Source organism: Entelurus aequoreus, linkage group LG07 (assembly GCF_033978785.1).
Source record: "Entelurus aequoreus isolate RoL-2023_Sb linkage group LG07, RoL_Eaeq_v1.1, whole genome shotgun sequence".
NCBI classification, from domain to species: Eukaryota; Metazoa; Chordata; class Actinopteri; order Syngnathiformes; family Syngnathidae; genus Entelurus; species Entelurus aequoreus.
Genome location: NC_084737.1, coordinates 46,671,139 through 46,693,753, shown reverse-complemented (window position 1 = coordinate 46,693,753; position 22,615 = coordinate 46,671,139). Strand labels below are relative to the sequence as shown.

The following is a 22,615-nucleotide window of genomic DNA, read 5'->3' as shown; positions in this document are numbered from 1 at the left end:
AAATGCTCCGCTGCACAACAATGCCACAGCACATGAACTGCAGCTCTCCAATGCTGTCAGCGCTCATGCAGCCCCATACCACGGCCCTACCACCACCATGCTTGAATGTAGGCAAGAAACAATTCCCTCAGTATTTACTTGTGTTGCCAGCTTTTAGACAAAGGCTGTGTGTTGATCATTTTCAGTAAATAGTAAATATGTAATCTTGTGGAAGCTGCTCCCAGACTACTCTATAATAATCTCAAATGTGTAGTTTTATTTGCCTCTCGAAGATATATACATCATAAGATGACTGTGAGGGGATCTGACTTTTATTATACACGTTATGTCTGCATTCTTTTTAATGCAGATCTACCACCGTGTTCTAACCCAGTGTTTTTCAACCTTTTTGAGCCAAGGCACATTTTTTGCTTGAAAAAATCCGGAGGCACGTACACCACCAGAAGAAATCATAACTCAGTTGACAGTTAAAAGTCATTGTCTCATTGTTGGATATGACTTTAAACCATAACCCAACCATGCATCAATATACAGTAGCTCTTGTCTCAAAGTAGGTGTACTGTCACGACCTGTCACATCATGCCATGACTTATTTTAAGTGTTTTGCTTTTTACCTGTGTGTAGTGTTTTAGTTCTTGTCTTGCGCTCCTACTTTGGTTGCTTTTCTCTTTTTTGGTATTTTCCTGTAGCAGTTTCATGTCTTATATTTCCCGCATCTACTTTGTTTTAGCAATCAAGAATATTTCAGTTGTTTTTATCCTTCTTTGTGGGGACATTGTTGATTGTCATGGCATGTTCAGATGTACATTGTGGACGCCGTCTTTGCTCCTTAGTATGTTTTTGCTGTCGTCCAGCATTCTGTTTTTTTTCTCTTTGTAGCCAGTTCAGTTTTAGTTTCGTTCTGCATAGCCTTCCCTAAGCTTCAATGCCTTTTCTTAGGGTCACATTTTGTTTATTTTTGGTTTTAAACATAAGACACCTTTTTACAAAGCAATTAGCTACCGGCTGCCACCTACGGATACGGTTACACTCAACAACAACACATAATTTGCAGGACTATAATTACTGGTTTGCAAAAACATTTTTTAACCCAATATGTGAAATTAGATCATCTCCCACGGCACACCAGACTGTATCTCACGGCACACTGGTTGAAAAACACTGTTCTGACCAATGGCAAGCAATTCGTTGTAGGTGGAAAAAATAAACCGGAAATAGCATACACCATGTTCCACTGGTTAGAAATAAAGCTATATTCACGCGTCCCGTCCCCCCCCCACCCCCCCCAAAACAGATCTCCCGGTGACTCTTTTGTAATGCATACCAGAAGTAATTATTTTTCACTTTACAAAATAATTTAATTGAACAATTCATCTTTAGTGCGGCTTGTGGAAACGTATATATGTTTTACTTTGAAATTAATCACCGGAAACAAGCTCTTGACAAAGCGTGTCTAAAAAGAGAAATTAAGCCGGGGTGTATTTTCGCCACCCGGTCTTTTAAGTGAAGGCTCGTTGCTGACTCACTAGATGTCTGAATGTGTTGATGTGAAGTTAGTTGCTGTATTTTGGTTTGCTTAACTCTAGTTAGTAGTGCTTCTTGGTTTAAGTCAACATGACAGGCCGTAAACGACCATTGGCGACAATGATGAGCGACGGTCACGAAGACTTGAACACACCGAAGAAAAGAGTGTCAGCGGTCCGTCTTTCGCACTCGGCCTACTCACGATGGGGAATGGATGAAACTTGCCGTTACCTACGAGATGAAGGTCTGGGACAGTGGCAAGCCCAGTTTAGAGGTTGGTGGCATTGAACTTCTAATCGTTGGGACTGTAAACCTAATTTTATGTGTGTGTTTGTCTGACTAAAACGATATTTCCTATTGTCATCAGAACATAACATCACCGGTGTCGTGCTGAAGTGTCTCAGGAGGGAAGACCTGGAGAAGATGGCATTGAGTAAGTTCTTGTACTGCTGAAAATGGCATGGCATTAGGTACACCACCACAATCTAATGAGAATCCAATAAGAGCTGTAGCACAGTCTTCACAAAAGGTTAATTGAATGTACAAAACCCAAAACCAGTGAAGTTGGCACGTTGTGTAAATCGTAAATAAAAACAGAATCCCTCAATCAATCAATCAAAGTTTACTTATATAGCCCTAAATCACGAGTGTCTCAAAGGGCTGCACAAGCCACAACGACATCCTCGGCTCAGATCCCACATCAAGGCAAGAAAAAAACTCAAACCCAATGGGATGACAATGAGAAACCTTGAAGGGGACCGCAAATGTGGGGAAAGGCCATGTAACACAGTGGTAAAAATGCCCTTGTGCTAACTTTTTGCAATGCGTTTCTTGCCATTAAATTCTAAGTTAATGACTGTTTGCAAAAAAATACGTTTCTCAGTTCGAACATTAAATATCTTGTCTTTGCAGTCTATTCAATTGAACATAAGTTGAAAGGGATTTGCAAATCATTGTATTCTGTTTTATTTACGATTTACACAACGTGCCAACTTAACTGGTTTTGGGTTTTCTACATATATAGAATAACATATGGCTACCTGTGATGTAGTATAGTGGTACCTTGACTTAAGAGTGTTATGAGATGAGAGCTGTCTCTTGGCTAATTGTATGCAAGATGGTGTCACTGTTCACTCCCCAAGCAGAGCTGCTTAGGATTCAGTGCATCGAAACCGAAAGTTAGTCTAAGTGTGTGTATGAGCAAGCACACACACACGCAAGTCTGCTCTCGGCCATCTCATACATGACACCTCCTCTCACCATTAAAACTAAGTGTGTAGGGCAGGGGTGGGCAATTAATTTTTACCGGGGGCCGCATGAGCAACCCGAGCACTGCTGGAGGCCACACGACAATATTTCAATTAAATTTTGCTTAAATTATTTTTGATATACCGTAAGATAAAAATTATAATATTTTCATTTAACCTAACTTATCTTTATACAAAAGCAGATGGCTTTTGATGGTTTTATTTTTAAACACTGTCTTACACAACACTTCCTGATGTATAATACAATGCAAAAATTTCAATTTCTGTCACTTTATCCTGCCGCCTCTTTGTTGTGAACGTAGCACGCCTGTAAGGTGATTGGCGAAGAAGGAGGAAGCGTTGCTGTTGCGGAAATGAGGAGTGAGGATAGACGTGCGTGTGGAGAAGAACGAGATAAGTTGAGCTGTGTTAGTATAGGTTGCTCAATAAAAGGTTAAAAAGAGCGTCAGACTTGGTGTGCACTTCTTCTGACGCTACAATTGATGTCAGTAGTGGGATGAAATGCCTCCAGTTCGCCTTGCCATCAAACTGGGACTCTTCATTGAGGGCGGAATTCCCCCATGGCAAGCAGCGTGCTGCACCTGTAGACACTGCCTCTCTCTCTCTCTCTCTCTCTCTCTCCTCTCTCTCTCTCTCTCTCTCTCTCTCTCTCTCTCTCTCTCTCTCTCTCTCTCTCTCTCTCTCTCTCTCTCTCTCTCTCTCTCTCTCTCTCTCTCTCTCTCTCTCTGCAGCGAGCTCCTCACGTGGCACGTACCTCTCGATGATGTAGCAGGCTGAGCACACAAGCAGCGTAGTATGCGCAAAGTTTTTCTTCTGCCACCAATTGTAGCGTCCAGAAGAAGTGCACACCAAGTCTGATGCTCTTTTTAAACTTGTATTGAGCAAACTATACTAACACAGCTCAACTTATCTCGTTCCTTTCACACTCACGTCTATCCTCACTCCTCATTTACCGCAACTCAAGAAGACAACATCAACTTCAGCAGGTCGTTACATTATATTCTTTAAACACAGCAACATGTGTACTACAAATTAAGCACACAGCTTTACCTTTACTTGGCAGTCCATGTCTTGTTGAAAACACGCCATTCGTCATCACCTTTTCTTTTTTTAGCGTCTCGGGGATAACCGGGCATCACTTGTCGCTGTGCGCCTTCACTAACAGGACAAACGCACATAAATAACACTTTCAAAATAAAAGCAGCACAGTTGTATTGCACGCACGACATAGATGTTTTTTTAAATTTATTTTGTAATTTGTGATTGCCGCTGCACGCACGAGCATACGTCCACACGGAAGTCATACAAATAACGCTTTTCAAAACAAAAGCAGCACCGTTGTATTGCACACTCGAAATAGATACTTTTTAAAATTTATTTTGTAATTTATGATTGGCCTCACGCGGGCCGGACAGGGACGTACAAAGGGCCGGATGCGGCCCGCGGGCCGCAGAATGTCCAGGTCTGGTGTAGGGTGTGTAGGGATGGAAATAGAAAACTGGTTCTTGTTCAGAACTGAAAAATAACTCCTCAGTGTTTGCGCTTTATATAACACTGTCGCTATAGTTTGGTTTTTTTACAGGTACGGAATGTAAATTAAGTATTTTTTATGGTTTTTTAATGCATTTTAAAGTGATTTAGTGGTAGAATTGAATGCTCCCATTAGCTGCATTGCTAGCCACTAAGAATGAGACAATTTTTTATATGTTAGAAAGCGAAAGAAAACAGAAAACTGTTGTCCTTTTGTCTCTTATAAGGATTGTGAACGATAGGCAAATTACCCAAAAAAAGTGCAGTTCCCCTTTAATAGGCCAGATGTGGCTGACGGGACCTTTGGTGTACATGGCGGGGATAACAATTAACCAATTGAAAAACAACCACATCATTATAACTCCTTAACAATAGCCTTTTACATCCAACATTTTTTTTGAAGGCTTCTTGGTGACCGACTGCGGATCTTACAAAGCCTGGGAAAGCTGTGGTGCATAGAAGAGTCCCCGCAAACAAATAAGGTTCCTCCCTTATGTTTGTTTTCAAGGATTTACAGATAAGAAAATATAACTGGACCAACAACTGGAGCTTGTAAGATAAACAACAAGGAGGTGAAGGGGTGGTTCAACATACACTTGGAGAGGCAAAAGTGCAGTATCATTTGTGTCATAATGAAACCCCATCAATAAGTTACTGTATGTTTCTCAATAAAAGGGCGTAGTCCTGTGGACAACTATTTAATGGAGGTCTAATTGCTTTCAGGTCTTCAATGATCCCATTCATGGGCATGTCGAGCTACACCCACTTCTCGTCAATATTATTGACACGCCCCAGTTCCAGAGACTCCGAAATATCAAACAGTTAGGGGGGACCTACTTTGTTTTCCCTGGAGCATCCCATAACCGCTTTGAGCACTCTATCGGGTATGCCTATGTCTATGTCTATGTGCCTGAAGGTGTTTGCCTGCACTGAATGTGCTACTCCCAAATACCAAAAAAACATATTCCAAATGTTCCAGGGTTGGTTACTTGGCAGGACTACTTGTGAAAGCATTGAATGAGAAGCAGCCTGAACTTAACATTTCTCAACGAGACATCTTGTGTGTGCAAATAGCTGGGCTCTGTCATGATCTGGTAGGTTCTGCTTTCACACTGGCTGGGGTCAAATTAAATTGGAAGTAACCAAGTGACTAACTTTCATTTCTCTTTCACAAGGACACGGGCCTTTTTCACACATGTTTGATGCCAAATTCATTCCTAAAGCACGTCCTGGTTTTTCCTGGAAGGTAACTTTCAAGTAACTTGATAAGTTTTATATTTTTATATATTATTTACAGTGTGTCCAGAAAGTAATCAGTGTTTCACTTTTTCCGTGATTTGTTATGTTCCAGCCTCATGCCAAAATGGAATAAATCCGTTTTGTCATCAAAATTCTACACACAATACCCCATAATGACAATGTGATGTTTTTTGTTTTTTTAAATTGCAAATGTATTAAAAAGAAAAACAACTAGGAAATCACAGCCTTGCATGTTTGGCAGCAATTACAGTCTCATGTCTTTTTGAGTACAATGCCACAAGCTTGGCACACCTATCTTTGGGCAGTTTAGCCCATTCCTCTTTTCCCATTCCTCTTTGCAGCATCTCTCCAGCGCCATCAGGTTGGTTGGGAAATGTTGTTTTTTATCCAGGGTGCCTCTACATTTGCTGCATTCATCTTAGTCTTGTCAGGCAGGTGACCAAGAACCCAATGGTCACTCTACCAGAGCTAGAGCATTCATCTGTGGAGAGTGTTTATGGATATGCTGCAGTGTTTATAGGTATAACTTAAGCATTTGACACAATTAATCATAACATTTTATTTAATACATTAAAAATGGTATGCATCAAATGGTTGGTTCTGAACTGATAATAAGCTACTTAAACAATGCGGGAAGCTAAGAAAACTGTAATGTAATATGATGCAAAGGTTTTGTTTATTGCTACAATTCGACTTACAAGGTGAAGTTAATGTTTGACATTGGCTCATGCTGTAATATATGACTTACTGTCGGTTCATAACATGCAAGTCAAGATATTTCAAGCATTTTGATATAATTTTGATGATTATGCTAACAGTTTATCAAAACCTGGATTTGAAAATCTCAGAAAATTTGGGGTTTTCAAAAACTGGAAGCCATGGTCATCAAAAGTATATAATGTATATAAAAAAGGCTTGACATATTTCATATTTGAATTGCTGACACAAATGAACTTTTGAACGATATTCATATTTTTTTTATTTTCAACCATCACCAAGACATCAATATTTGAACCAAAAATTGTTCAATCTCTATGTAAATGACATGTGTAAAGTTACAAAGGACTTAAAGGTCGTATTATTAGCAGATGACGCAAGCGTGTTTTTTTTCAGGAGAGAACTAACGGAAGCTAATAAAAATATTAACAAAATAAATTATCAACTTAAAAAGATGGTTTGATTAAAAAAACTAAAAAAACACATCAAATCTCAGTAAAACCAAATGTATGCTATTTGGTAACAGCAGAACAGAAAATTAAATACAAATAGACAGAGTAGACATTAAAAGAGTAAAATAAATAAATGTTTTGAGTTTAATAATTGATGATAAAAGCAACTGGAAATGTTATATAAAAATGTACAACATAAAGTGGCAAAAAATACAGTACTTCAATTATGAATAAAGCAAAACATGTTTTGGACCAAAAATCACTTCACATTCTCTTGTCCCTCTCGGGGTCGCTGGGGTGCTGGAGCCTATCTCAGCTGCATTCGGGCGGAAGGCGGGGTACACCTGGACAAGTCGCCACCTCATCGCAGGGCCAAAACAGATAGACAGACAACATTCACACTCACGTTCACACACTAGGGCCAATTTAGTGTTGCCAAAATATAAATAATTTCTATGGAATCTAGTACAAAAAGTAAATTTTTTAAAATTCGTATGAGGAGTATAAGAAAAAAAGGAATTTAAGAGTTGTTTTCTCTTCTTCTTGGCCATGGAGCCAAAAAGTTTGAAAACCCCTTATCTACAACACTCTTCACAGACAATGGTCATAAGGTACTTTATGGTACAGTTGCAAAATATGAAGTATTAAAGTAAAGGGCAAAACTTCGACTACAAGATACTGGATTTTTTTCTCACCATTTCAATGCAACCAACCTCACCCCAGAATCATATTGGCACCATCCATCTGTTTTTAATCGTCTGTGAAACCAGTAAAGTTTAACAAACACCAATACAGCACTCCATATTTATTTTATTGATTGTTGTTGTTTTTTCCGGAGGCCTGGCTTCTACTGTGTGAAATTGTAGTTACAAGTGAAACAAAACTAAATAGAATATTGTGCAAATAATTGTTTATTCCAGTAATTAGATTTACAAAGTGAAACTACTGTAATATATGACTTACTGCGGGCTCATAACAAGCAAGTTAAGATATTTCAAGCCTTCTTTTGATATAATTTTGATGATTATGGCTGACAGGTTTGAAAACCTGGAATTGAAAATCTCAGAAAATGTCGGGTTTTCAAAAACCGTAAGCCATGATCTTTAAAATTATAATAAATAAAGACTTGCCATATCTCACTCTGCATGTATTGAGTTAATATCACCTATTAGTTTCACATTTGAAGTTGAATTGCTCACACAAATGAACTTTTGCACGATAGTCAAATTTTTTAAGTTTCACCTGTATATGTAGTCTTTCCAAAATAGCTAAAATCAAAAATTGAATAATGTCTTTACTGGACTTAAACACTAATGTGTCTTTTAAATACAATTCTTACAATGATTATTGAATTTCAGCACGAGGAAAGCATCAATTGACATGTTTGACTACCTGTTGGACAAAAATAACCTGAAGCCTCTGATGGAGGAACATGGCCTGGTGCTGCCTGAGGACCTCAACTTCATCAAGGAGCTCATTGTAGGACCTCTGACCACTAATGCAGGCCAGGACCAAGAGGTATCTGGCCCTGTCACACGCCTACACACACACACACACACACACCGCACACACACACACACAGTTTGATGTCACTGGTGTGCTTTCTGTTCAGTGGCCCTTCACGGGACGAGAGAAGGACAAATCCTTCCTTTATGAGATTGTAGCCAACAAGAGAAATGGTATCGATGTGGACAAGTGGGACTACTTTGCCAGGTGTGACTTGCTTACATTTTTAAAATTGTGTTTACTTCAGTTCAGCTCAACTTGTCCTGTTTTATCAGGGACTGCTACCACCTGGGTATCCAGAACAACTCAGACTATCGTCGCTTCCTTAAATTTGTGAGGGTGTGTGAGGAGGACGGACAAAAGCTCATTTGCACTCGAGACAAGGTGTCAACGTTGTTACAACTTGTCTATTGTTTTTTTTTCTCATAGCAAGAAGGCTACAGTTGGTATCTTGCATTGAAACTTCACTGTAAATTACACAGCGACCCCTGCTAAATGTCCTAAATATTGGCAAAAACCACTTCCCCTTTTGTTTATGTAGTTCAGCTAGTAAAGGAAGGCGATTGGTGCTATGTGAATATTCTCATTCATCCAAGTCATTGTATTCTCAGGACATTGAATTGATCGCAACGAGACTGTTTGGATTGTCTTAGAAGACAATTCATCTTTCTTCCGAGCAAGCTTCATCAGTTTATGCATACAGACTAGGTAGAATTGCTTCAGTCTAAAAGGATGGTGCTGGATACACAGAATATGCTTTTATTTAATGTATTTAAGTAATTTTTTTTCGGACCTGTAAATCCTGTGGTGCTGTTCACACAGAGCTGTGACTCCTTTCTAAATTAGGGCTAATTGTGTTGTCTCAGGAGGTGGGCAATCTGTACGACATGTTCCACACACGAAACTGTCTCCACAAGAGAGCCTACCAACACAGGGTGGGCAACATCATAGAGACCATGTGAGTTCCTCCATTTGCTCCTTTGTTCTTTAGGAGGATCTCTTGAGATCCATGAATGAATTGGCTTTATTGTCTTATGCTAGGAGTATAAATAATAGTCCAAACTCTTGAAAATATGTCAATACGTCTGTGTTTGTTGGTGAGTGAGGCCTATAATGTTCTTAAGAAGTGATGACATGTTGCTTGTGACCATACAGGATCAATGAGGCCTTTTTGAAGGCCGATAATCACATCCAGATCCAAGGCTCAGGTGGAAAGATGTTCACGCTCTCAACAGCCATAGATGACATGGAGGCCTACACCAAGCTGACAGGTTCATACTCAACAATGTCCTGTATATTTTTTTTTGTTTAAAATACTTAACACATTTCATTTTGTTTGCTTGCAGGAAATTGCTTTAATAAGTGGTTATTTTCTTTAAATGCATAGATAATGATATGATATATTGAGTATTGTGGTATATTTGTTATCATTGGCAAAATATTGCGATCATTTTTTTAAAGAGTTATCTTGGTTTTTCCACTGCTAGTAAAAATTGTTGTCCAGCAGGGGGAAAAGCATTGAGCACATCAGTTTTACTCATGAAGAAAGAAGCACTTAGGGCCTGCTCTACGAAGGGTTTGCATGTATAAAAACACATGCAATTAATAGCGTGCGCTAAGCTGATCTACTCAACTTTTGCACTGAAAAGTCTTTTAAAATGAGCAAAATTGCTAAAGCAATCCATTTCGCGTGGGGACGGCCTGACGCAGAGGGTACAGGGGTTGTGCCAGCAACTTGAGGGTTCAAGAGGTGATTTCGCCATCCTAGTCACTGCCGTTGTGTCCTTGTGCAAGACACTTCATCGTTGCTCCCAGTGCAGCTCACACTGGTGTATGAATGTGGTTGAAGGGGGTCGTAGGCGCAAATTGGCAGCCACGCTTCAGTTACTGTACGCCAGGGCAGCTGTGGCTACAAATGTACTGTAGCTTGCCATCATCAAAATGTGAATGTGAAGTGAGTGATTGCTTTGAGTGTCTAGAAAAGTGCTATATAAATCGAATCCATTATTATTTAGCTTGTTTGTCTTCAAATATATGAAGAATATATGCAGGCTGTTAGAATGCCCACAATACTGGGAGAAGATGTAAATTAAATCATTTAGCGCTCGCAATATGATTTATCAAACCTGTGTGTGTGGTGGCAAACACACACACAGGTTTAAAGGTGGTGTATGTTGCAAGTTTGAAAGGTACAGTATGTGCGGTAACAGTTACACATAAGTAGTGTGCGAGCAGGAGGAAAGCGGTGCAATGCAATGAAAAATTGCAGAGAGAGACAATCCCCTATGGGCGTGTCAACATATTGGACTGTCAGAAGTAAAAAAATAAAATAAAATAAAAAATAGTACAGATAGCAATTAAAATTTTAAAAGCTGCTGGATAGGGCTGATTTGGAGTTGGACACCACTATAAAAAATGGGGACCCATTACCTCCCTGCTTGTCACTCAGCATCAGGGTTGGAATTGGGGGTTAAATCACCAAAAATTATTCCCGGGCGCGGCCACTGCTGCTGCTCACTGCTCCCCTCACCTCCCAGGGGGTGAACAAGGGGATGGGTTGCAGAGGACAAATTTCACCACACCTAGTGTGTGTGGTGTGACAATCATTGGTACTTTAACTTTAACTTAACACAGAAAATGCCATATTTCCTATGGAAAACTCTTGCAACACTGCATTTTCTTGCAACTGGATCATTATAGCGCACAGTAACAATTAGTGCTAGCCACTTACCTGGGAGCATCTCATGCATGCTCAAATGTCTGTGATGTTGTCTAGAAATAACTGGGGGAGCTTCTATATTGCTCAGAAAAGGTGCCACGGATTTGTAGCGGTGGTGCTGCATGTTCCACATAATAGCAAAACACCAGAGGTTGGAACATGATGCAATAGATGGACGGCGTGGCGTAGTGGGTAGAGCAACCCGTGCCAGAACCTGAGGGTTGCAGGTTGCTCCCCGCCTCTTACCATCCAAAAAATCGCTGCCGTTGTGTCCTTGGGCAGGACACTTCACCCTTTGCCCCCGGTGCCGCTCACACCGGTGAAAGGAATGATTAATGAATGGTAGGTGGTGGTCGGAGGGGCCGTAGCGCAAACTGGCAGCCTCGCTTCCCGTCAGTCTACCCCAGGGCAGCTGTGGCTACAAATGTAGCTTACCACCACCAGGTGTGAATGAATGATGGGTTCCCACTTCTCTGTGAGCGCTTTGAGTATCTAATAATAGAAAAAGCGCGATATAAATCTAATCCATTATTATTATTATTATTAATAGATGCGGAGGGAAATGACTGTCTTCAATGTGACCAAATCCTGATTTACACCACTTTTGCACTTGTATTCAATTGCACGCAGTCTTAATAGATCATCTGTAACACACCAACTAAAAGTGTGTTTTACTTGGATAACACTACTTAGCACTTATTTGTGATCTTTGTAGATCAAACCCTTGCTGTACATACTTGATTACATGTACTATTTGTTTTTGTAGATTACGTGTTTGAGCACATTCTCCACTCCTCCACCCCGGAGTTGGCTGAGGCACGGCAAATTCTACAAAACATTCTCTGAGGCGTCTCTACAAGTTTGTCGACAAACCCAGAGTGAAATACCCTTGGAAATTACTCAGGTGTGTGCTGAAAATGAAAAAATACTGTATTTGTTTACCATCAGTCCACTTGGACACTAACCTTAACTCTGCTGTTTGCAGTTGCTAGTACACCTGCTCAAGCCATTGAGAAACACTGAGGAATATATTTAGCTTTTCAAGACAACTAAATATTTTTGTCAATTTAAAAAAACTACATACCGGTAATAATCAAAGACAATATTGCTTTTGTCACAGTAGAGTGTGGAAGTGATTTTGGTGGTCTGGGTGTACACACTGTTTATTCATCTCATGGCCACAAGGGGTCCTCAAACTTGCTAACTGCCACCTCTGGCAGTCACAAACAGTGTTGCCAGATGCAAAGCGACCACTTATCATACCAAAAAGTTTAAAATTGACGTATTTTGAGGAAGCATTTTGTACATGCCCAATTTTGCCACCTGCTACAAAAAATATAACCGCAGATACTGTATAGAATAGCTTACAAACAGTTTTACACCTAAACATAAACTTAAAGGGCCGTAGAAAACAACTGGCAGAACAGCACTCTCGCTTGGCTGTAAAGAGGTATGTGAGACAATGCACAACATCACGTGCAGTGCTGTTTGTTTGCTAACTGTAATAAAGAGGTCGGATTGATTATTGTACTTTATGGAAGTTTGGAAAATTGTTAATCGTACATTGGGTGTGAACTTCTTATACAAATACAATAGTAATGTACACTACCGTTCAAAAGTTTGGGGTCACATTGAAATGTCCTTATTTTTTAAGGAAAAGCACTGTACTTTTCAATGAAGATAACTTTAAACTAGTCTTAACTTTAAAGAATACACTCTATACATTGCTAATGTGGTAAATGACTATTGTAGCTGCAAATGTCTGGTTTTTGGTGCAATATCTACATAGGTGCATAGAGGCCCATTTCCAGCAACTATCACTCCAGTGTTCTAATGGTATAATGTGTTTGCTCATTGGCTCAGAAGGCTATTGATAATTAGGAAAACCCTTGTGCAATCATGTTTCACACATCTGAAAACAGTTTAGCTCGTTACAGAAGCTACAAAACTGACCTTTCTTTTGAGCAGATTGAGTTTCTGGAGGCATCACATTTGTGGGGTCAATTAAACGCTCAAAATGGCCAGACAAAGAGAACTTTCATCTGAAAATTGACAGTCTATTCTTGTTTTTAGAAATGAAGGCTATTCCACAAAATTGTTTGGGTGACCCCAAACTTTTGAACGGTAGTGTATGTTTGGCAACACTGTTCACAATGTCCTGCTATAGATGATAATATCTAACCTATATCACTGCCTCCAGATTTTACGGGCTTTTTGTGATTGTTGCAGTATAAAATGCCTAAATTTGCTGCATCTTTATTAGAAATTGTTTCTCAGTAACTCTAAATGAACTTGTCATTTTATAAATTTGGTATGGATGTTTCTTGTAATATTAACCTCAAAAAGCACATTATTGCTTCAAAAACTGGGAAAAACAAATACTGTATTGATGTTTTACTCATTTTATACCACAGACTTAAAAGTAGACACTAGATGTCTATTAAAAAAGAGCATATCCTCAGAGCTCATTGTCAAATGACTGTACTGTTTAATAATTACAAACCCCGTTTCCATATGAGTTGGGAAATTGTGTTAGATGTAAATATAAACGGAATACAATGATTTGCAAATCATTTTCAACCCATATTCAGTTGAATATGCTACAAAGACAACATATTTGATGTTCAAACTGATAAATATTTTTTTTGTTGTTGCAAATAATCATTAACTTTAGAATTTGATGCCCAGCAACACGTGACAAAGAAGTTGGGAAAGGTGGCAATAAATACTGATAAAGTTGAGGAATGCTCATCAAACACTTATTTGGAACATCCCACAGGTGAACAGGCAAATTGGGAACAGGTGGGTGCCATGATTGGGTATAAAAGTAGATTCCATGAAATGTTCAGTCATTCACAAACAAGGATGAGGTGAGGGTCACCACTTTGTCAACAAATGCGTGAGCAAATTGTTGAACAGTTTAAGAAAAACCTTTCTCAACCAGCTATTGCAAGGAATTTAGGGATTTCACCATCTACGGTCCGTAATATCATCAAAGGGTTCAGAGAATCTGGAGAAATCACTGCACGTAAGCAGCTAAGCCCGTGACCTTCGATCCCTCAGGCTGTACTGCATCAATGTGTGTAAAGGATATCACCACGTGGGCTCAGGAACACTTCAGAAACCCAATGTCAATAACTACAGTTGGTCGCTACATCTGTAAGTGCAAGCAAAACTCTCCTATGCAAGGCGAAAACCGTTTATCAACAACACCCAGAAACGCCGTCGGCTTCGCTGGGCCTGAGCTCATCTAAGATGGACTGATACAAAGTGGAAAAGTTTTCTGTGGTCTGACGAGTCCACATTTCAATTTTTTTTTTGGAAACTGTGGACGTCGTGTCCTCCGGACCAAAGAGGAAAAGAACCATCCGGATTGTTATAGTCGCAACGTTGAAAAGCCAGCATCTGTGATGGTATGGGGGTGTATTAGTGCCCAAGACATGGGTAACTTACACATCTGTGAAGGCGCCATTAATGCTGAAAGGTACATACAGGTTTTGGAGCAACAAATGTTGCCATCCAAGCAACGTTACCATGGACGCCCCTGCTTATTTCAGCAAGACAATGCCAAGCCACGTGTTACATCAACGTAGCTTCATAGTAAAAGAGTGCGGGTACTAGACTGGCCTGCCTGTAGTCCAGACCTGTCTCCCATTGAAAATGTGTGGCACATTATGAAGCCTAAAATACCACAACGGAGACCCTCGGACTGTTGAACAACTGAAGCTGTACATCAAGCAAGAATGGGAAAGAATTCCACCTGAGAAGCTTAAAAAATGTGTCTCCTCAGTTCCCAAACGTTTACTGAGTGTTGTTAAAAGGAAAGGCCATGTAACACAGTGGTGAACATGACCTTTCCCAACTACTTTGGCACATGTTGCAGCCATGAAATTCTAAGTTAATTATTATTTGCAAAAAAAAAAAAAAAAAAGTTTTGAGTTTGAACATCAAATATCTTGTATTTACATCTAACACAATTTCCCAACTCATATGGAAACAGGGTTTGTAAAATAAAAAATGGTAATAATTATAATCATGAAAATACACTTTTTGGGATACAAGATTTAATGCGGTGACGCAGTGACAGAGCAGATACATTGCAGACATTCTCCGTGTCTGTTTTCGTTTGAAAAGTTTGTCTATCTTAAACATTCATTTATGTTTCAAAAAAGTTTCCATCCGCACTTTGAGAGCACTTGTGAACTGTTGAGAGCGATATATAGCGGTCATTTTTGTTGGTGAATAAAAAACGATGAGAGATTTTCATCACACTTCAATATCTCAACATGTGAACGCTGCCTCTGTGCTAAGTCAGGATTGCAGATGAGAACCTGTTCTTAATTGCTTCACTCTGGATAAATAAAGGTTGAAACATTTTGAAATACATTTAAACTAGGAAGTAAATGTTGATATAATACATTACTCAACAGACTCAACTTCGTGAACAGGAAGGGGAAGTGGGTCTGAGCTACGTGGAGGACAATAATTGTGCTGTTTCAGCACTTAAGGGTCAATATATTGTTACACGTCCTCGTTCCTGCTTTGTCTACAAAATAAACAAACGTAAGTTTTGACTGGACAGTTGACGTGTGTGTTTTGAGCACTGCACAGAGATCAATTTGAAAGCTGATTGGGCTTGGTTTAACTTGCGTGAATTGGTGCGATGGCAACATTCTGAAATCTTGGAGAGACTGTTATATTAAGGATTTGCATTGCCACATACAAACGACTAGTACGGGCGTGGCTCTGAATGGACCAAAAAATCAATCACACTTTATTTATATAACCAATATGGTTATTGGATAATATAGCATGTAATCCATACTTGCCAACCTTGAGACCTCCAATATCGGGAGGTGGGGGGTGGGGGGGGGGGGGGCGTGGTTGGGGCGGGGCGTGGTTAAGAGGAGAGTATATTTACAGCTAGAATTCACCAACTCAAGTATTTCATATATATACGGTATATATATATATATAAATACTTGACTTTCAGTTATCTCTAGCTATATATATATATATATATATATATATATATATATATATATATATATATATATATATATATATATATGTATATATGTATATATATATATGTATATATATATATGTATATATATATATATATATATACATATATATATATATATATATATATATATATATATATATATATATATATATATATATATATATATATATATACAGTATATATATATATATATATATACAGTATATAATTTATTTTATTCTATATATAAAAAAAATAAATACTTGAATTTTAGTGTTCATTTATTTACACATATACACACACACACACACACACACACACACAACACTCATCTACTCATTGTTGTACTTGAAAGTACAATGCTTTGTTAAGGGTTGAATTGTCCATCCTCTTTCTATTCTCTGTCACTATTTTTCTAACCATGCTGAACACCCTCTCTGATGATGCATTGCTGTTTGGCACGCACAAAAGTGCTTTCATCAAATGCACGAGAGTGTGGAATCTTCCATCTCTCCCTAGCATGGCCCAAAACCGGTCAATCCTTGCTTCCTGGGGAAGATCTTCCCTGGCAAGCAATTGGTACTCCAGTACTTGTACCCGGAGGCTGGTCAGGTCCAATCGCAGCTGCGGCAGACTTTTTTTGGGGGGGGCGTGGCCTCCAGCTCCGGCTGAATACCGGGAGTTTGTCTGGAGAAAATCTCTGTCCGTAGGTTGTCAGGAGAGGCGCTGAATATCGGGATTCTCCCGCTAAAAATGGGAGGGTTGGCAAGTATGATGTAATCACTCTTAATCTCTTCCATCTTTACATCTAAAGGAAATGATTGCAAAATGGGAGGAGGAGTTGCCAAGGTCAGTTCCTCAGACTGGCCCCGTGTGTGTCCCTCTCCAGGCTGAAGACTTTATAGTTAGCGTGAGTGTCTAACTTAACACCATCTTGCATTGCTCACTTTTACTGTTCATCTATGACGTCACTTTTTTTTAGGTCATTCATTTTGACTACGGGATGAAAAAGGACAACCCCATTGATAATATGCGCTTCTATTGCAAGGCTGACCCCACCAAAACTATTCAGATATCCAAGGAACAGGTCAGAACTTAAAGCGATCTGTGAGTTACACAAGCATGTTTGGATCTACTTTACATCTTCACACATAGAGGATCTCTGTCTCTTCTCTGTCAGGTGTCCAAACTTCTGCCTGAACATTTTGCTGAGCAACTGATCAGAGTTTACTATAAGAAGGCGGATGTTGAGGGCCTAGAAGCAGCCCGGAAGCACTTCGTGCAATGGTGCATCAACAACAACTTCTCAAAACCTAAGGTAACATTTATCAGGAAATTGAAGCTTTAGGCATCTACAGTAGGGCTTCAGTAATGAAGTATGTATTGTGTATGTAACTCACAGGACGGAGACATAATTGCACCTGAACTCACTGGCCTGATAGACAGATGGTCCAGCAAAAAAAAAGAAAAGGACGACAAGGATTTTGGCTGTAGAAAGTTGGCTGTAAAGAAGCTTTTTTCATAGAGCCACAGAGGTGTTGTGATCATGTGGAAGGCAAATACTATTTTTTTTTATAGAGAAAATCTCTAGTCTAAGTTTTACTTGAAGAATCAACATTTTTTTAAGGCTGCAGCTAACGATTATTTTTCTATCGATTAATCTATCGATTATTTTTTCGATTAATCGGTTAATCTATAGATTATTTTTTCGATTCATCTATAGATTATTTTTCCTTTTACCGATTATTTTTTATTTTATTTTATTTAAAATGAAGATGAAAAAATAAAAGTAGGCCAGTTTTTTCAAAAGGCATGGCTTTTATTTACAAAAAAAAAAAGTATGGCCACTCAGTCAACATTGACAACAACATGACAAAATATTCTGTAACAATGTAAACATTTAAAACTTTTAACATTTAACAAAATTAAAAGTAGCTTATTTGCTTTTTAATGTGCAAATATAAAAGTAAACATCCAGTGCAAATCTTAAGCATTTCAAAAGTAAAAGTATTGCTTATTTTGCTTTAAAATGTGCAAAAATAAAGATAAACATCCAATACAAAAAAGTGCAAAACGAAATATTTCTGTAACAGTGTAAACATTTCAACAAAAGTGAAAGTATTGCTTATTTGCTAAAATGTGCAAAAATAAAGATAAACATCAATACAAAAAAGTGCCAATCTAAATATTCTGGAGCACTGTAAACATTAAGTATTGCTTTTAAAATGTGCAAAATAAACATCCAGTCCAACACAGTACACAATAACCAATTCTACTCATTCCAGTGAGTGACTAACAGTTGTAATGAAGAAAGGTTAGCATGTCTACATGCTTTGGTTCTTTTCTTGTTTACAATATTCCCAGCAGCTGAAAATAGGCGCTCAGAAGGGGTCGATGTGGCTGGAACTGAGAGGTAATTAGCCTTCACCTCAAGCCAGGACTGCGAGTGAGCTGAGCTGCAGTTTAAGTTTCTAGTAGGTCAACGGGCTCATAGTGATGTTACTAGTAGTTGACTGGGAGGTGTTTATTATCATTTGGGGAGAGTCCGCTGCCTGATGCTCACCTGCTAAACACCTATCTGCTCCACGCTGAAGCGCTGACTACATGCGCTCTGAATACGCACTGCTGATTGGCTGATAATGCTTCGTGTGTACCAATCAGATGATTGTGTGGGTGGGACAATGCTGCGTGTGTACCAATCAGATGGTTGTATGGGTGGGACAATGCTGCGTGTGTACCAATCAGATGGTTGTATGGGTGGGACAATGCTGCGTGTGTCCCAATCAGATGGTTGTATGGGTGGGACAATGCTGCGTGCTGAGACAGAGGCAGACGCAGAAGGAGCAAAGCAACTTGTTAAGACTTTAGCAGCTAAAGTTGGCTTTAGCTTAGAAACTCGTTCGGTACACCCCCGTACCGAACCGAAAGCCCCGTACCGAAACGGTTCAATACAAAACACATAACGTTACACCCCTAGCAGATACAAATGACACATTCATGTTTTTGTGTAATGATGACAACGTATGCTAACGCGGACGATTGACTAGTTGATGGTTGATGGTTTTCTTTTCAAATGTTCGTTCATAGCCGTTGTGCTGCTATGCTCGACACTGTGCATACAACAACATTATTAGGCTGTGTATTGAAATACTCCCACACTTTTGACGACTTTTGGCGTGCGTTTTTCCCCTCGCTCGCACAGTCTGCTTTGCGCTCCGCCATGACAGTAGTGTGACGTAATTATGCGACGCGTCGACGCACAAAAACGGCGTCGACGTATTTACATAACTGATGACGTCGACTACGTCGACGCGTCGTTTCAGCCTTACATTTTTTACACCAAAAAAAAAACATTTTCCCAAAAAATAATTCGTCATACACAGGTTTTTTGATTTATTTATTTATTTTGGAGAAATTGGAGATTAGCATTGTTCTATTTTGATCCTTTTAATCAAGATTTTACTTGGTTTTATTCTTCAGTGGCCAGTTATGTTTTTGCAACATTAACAATAATAAATAGCCCATTAATAGTTAAATTAGGCTGCATGAACAATACAGAATTTAGTTTGCTCACCTTCCAGGCACATATGTGTTTTGCTCAGCCGTAGCCGCAACTCTGTATTCTGTATAAATGCATAGTGATGTTTGCTTGGCTCCCACGATCAAATAGCTTCCGGTATTTGTGGGTATTTGGTGGTGGTGTATTATTATTTATTTATTTTGCATGCATCACGCAGCTTCATTTGAAAGTTTTTTTAATGTCATTTTTAAAATTGTGTTTTGGTTATAATAGCTATCTCCCCTACAACGTATTTATCAGTGCATCTTAGCTTAATACATTACCGTTCAAAAGTTTGGGGTCACATTGAAATGTCCCTATTTTTGAAGGGAAAGCACTGTACTTTTCAATGAAGATAACTTTAAACTAGTCTTAACTTTAAAGAAATACACTGTATACATTGCTAATGTGGTAAATTACTATTCTAGCTGCAAATGTCTGGTTTTTGGTGCAATATCTACATAGGTGTATAGAGGCCCATTTCCAGCAACTATCACTCCAGTGTTCTATTGGTACAATGTGTTTGCTCATTGGCTCAGAAGGCTAATTGATGATTAGAAAACCCTTGTGCAATCATGTTCACACATCTGAAAACAGTTTAGCTCGTTACAGAAGCTACAAAACTGACCTTCCTTTGAGCACATTGAGTTTCTGGAGCATCACATTTGTGGGGTCAATTAAACGCTCAAAATGGCCAGAAAAAGAGAACTTTCATCTGAAACTCGACAGTGTATTCTTGTTCTTAGAAATGAAGGCTATTCCACAAAATTGTTTGGGTGACCCCAAACTTTTGAACGGTAGTGTATATTCCTTTTACATTAATATTGTCACAATGTGCAATTTCAACATTCATCAGGGCTGATTGATTTTGTTTGCTGGTTGTGTAAAAAATATTTTAAATAGATGGATCCTGTAAAACAATGATGGGAGTTGCAAACAGTTTGGTATTAAACATGTTCACTCAAACGTGTCTTTACAGTCATTAATAATTAGAGAATGCCGGGTGAAATACAACTTGTTCTTTTCGTATATATTTGCTAGGAATTGTGCTCCTGTAGTAAAAGGAGGGTGCCACCAGAGGGCGCCCGGGACTCAACCACCTTCTTACAATTGATTCCAATGAATATGGTCGGAAAATAATGCAGATTATCATAGTTCATATGATCTACTGACGAAGTTAAAATGAAATAATTAACTTATTGATCAACATTTAATAAAGCTTATTTTTTAAGAATCAGAGATTTAATTTCGGATGACGTAAAAGAAAAGAGTTAATTTAGCTAAAAATCATTAAAATTGTGTCTGTCTAAAAAAAATGAAAACATGGATGAGCCTGTGCTCATACAGGATGCGCGCGCACTCGTCCTCATCCTGTGGCAATGTGGACGACGAGCACACACACTTACTGTGCACAGGAAAAACCATGCAAGGCCATCAGCCTGCTAGTATTTTTATAATCTTCATCCTCTCTGACCTGTTGCTCCCCTCCTGGCGCCAGTGGTCTCAGCCCTCCCTCTGTGTTGCCTTCGCCACACACACGCACGCACGCACATGCACACGCACACAGCAGTGTGCACTAAGCAGGCCCTGCAAGGATAATGGAGAGCAGCTGTTGCAAGGTGCCTCTTTCCTGGACCCTGCACCTCTTTCACCCTGCCTGCTGCTCCTGCACTTGCCTTGCTGGCTACTCCAAGTATCCCCCTTTCCTTTCCATTTCTTCCTCTCTCTGACTGGAACACTAACATGTTTCTGTGTGTTTGCCACGTCCCGTCAGTCGTGCTGATTGACAGATGTGTGTTTTTGTTGCATTTCCCTTACTCCCTCAACTTTCTTGCTGTGAACGTGGCTTGAAATGCAAAGGCATTTGGTTCTGCAGAAAAATATTTAAGTGGGGGCATCACATTTTTCGGGGGGTTTTAATGCTGGCCTTTGTCCGTCCGCAACTGATGTAAGACAATCATTTTATATTTATGGTTGCTATAAGGATATGTGTTTAAAATGATTTAGGCCTTTATCGTGTCCAAAAAAATGAAGAGTTGGCCATCGGCCGAGTCATACCAAAGACTATAACAATGGAACCCATTACCTCCCTGCTTGGCACTCAGCATCAAGGGTTGGAATTGGGGGTTAAATCACCAAATATGATTCCCGGGCGCGGCCACTGCTGCTGCTCACTGCTGCTGCTCACTGCTCCCCTCACCTCCCAGGGGGTGATCAAGGGTGATGGGTCAAATGCAGAGAATAATTTTGCCACACCTAGTGTGTGTGTGACAATCATTGGTACTTCACCTTCAACTTCAACAATGTGTATGGTATCAATGGTAAAGGACTGCTGATGTGCTAAAACCTCTTTCTTCCTTAGAAGCTACATCCAATTTTAACTGTTATTTGTTGAAGCACATAATACATATTAGCGTGTTTGCATTTATTCCTTAAATCAATGTATAATTAGTTGCCAAAAAGTGATGCAAAGTTTCACATCTCATCTGTGCATACATTACTAGGATACTAGAATATGTACAGATGATGTGTCAATATCAAAATATTATTTTGAATCACTAGAATACTGTTTAAGGTTCATTTGTAGCTTCTTAAAGGTTACTCCAACATGTAAACAGTACAGTACTGTAGGTACTTTATCATATATGTCATTTTTTTTTGTGAGTATCAAACATGTAAACAGTACTTTATTATCAAATAAGTAACTCTCTTATGGGTATATAGTAGGGCTGCGAATCATTGGGTGTCCCACGATTCGATTCAATATCGATTCTTGGGGTCACGATTCGATTATAAATCGATATTTTTTTTCGATTCAATGCGATTCTTGATTTAAAAACAATATTTTTCCGATTCAAAACAATTCTCTATTCATTCAATACATAGGATTTCAGCAGGATCTACCCCAGTCTGCTGACATGCAAGCAGAGTAGTAGATTTTTGTAAAAAGCTTTTATAATTGTAAAGGACAATGTTTTATTAACTGATTGCAATAATGTAAATTTGTTCAAACTATTAAATGAACCAAAAATATGACTTATTTTACCTTTGTGAAAATATTGGACACAGTCA

General features: G+C 39.0%; 1 protein-coding gene across 1 annotated transcript; it reads left to right on the top strand.

Annotated features, from left to right (window-relative positions):
- The first annotated feature begins 1,503 nt into the window (after window positions 1-1,503).
- On the top strand, window positions 1,504-18,213 carry LOC133654378 (deoxynucleoside triphosphate triphosphohydrolase SAMHD1-like). The gene is given in 19 exon segments (XM_062054697.1): window positions 1,504-1,798; window positions 1,892-1,967; window positions 4,726-4,804; window positions 5,046-5,206; window positions 5,302-5,420; window positions 5,498-5,568; window positions 5,935-5,947; window positions 8,121-8,269; window positions 8,364-8,464; window positions 8,533-8,641; window positions 9,124-9,215; window positions 9,413-9,528; window positions 11,743-11,817; window positions 11,820-11,840; window positions 11,843-11,880; window positions 16,799-16,894; window positions 16,967-17,071; window positions 17,165-17,302; window positions 17,387-18,213. Coding segments are annotated over 19 exon segments (1,866 nt in total). The 5' UTR covers window positions 1,504-1,614; the 3' UTR covers window positions 17,510-18,213.
- Window positions 18,214-22,615: the final 4,402 nt, after the last annotated feature.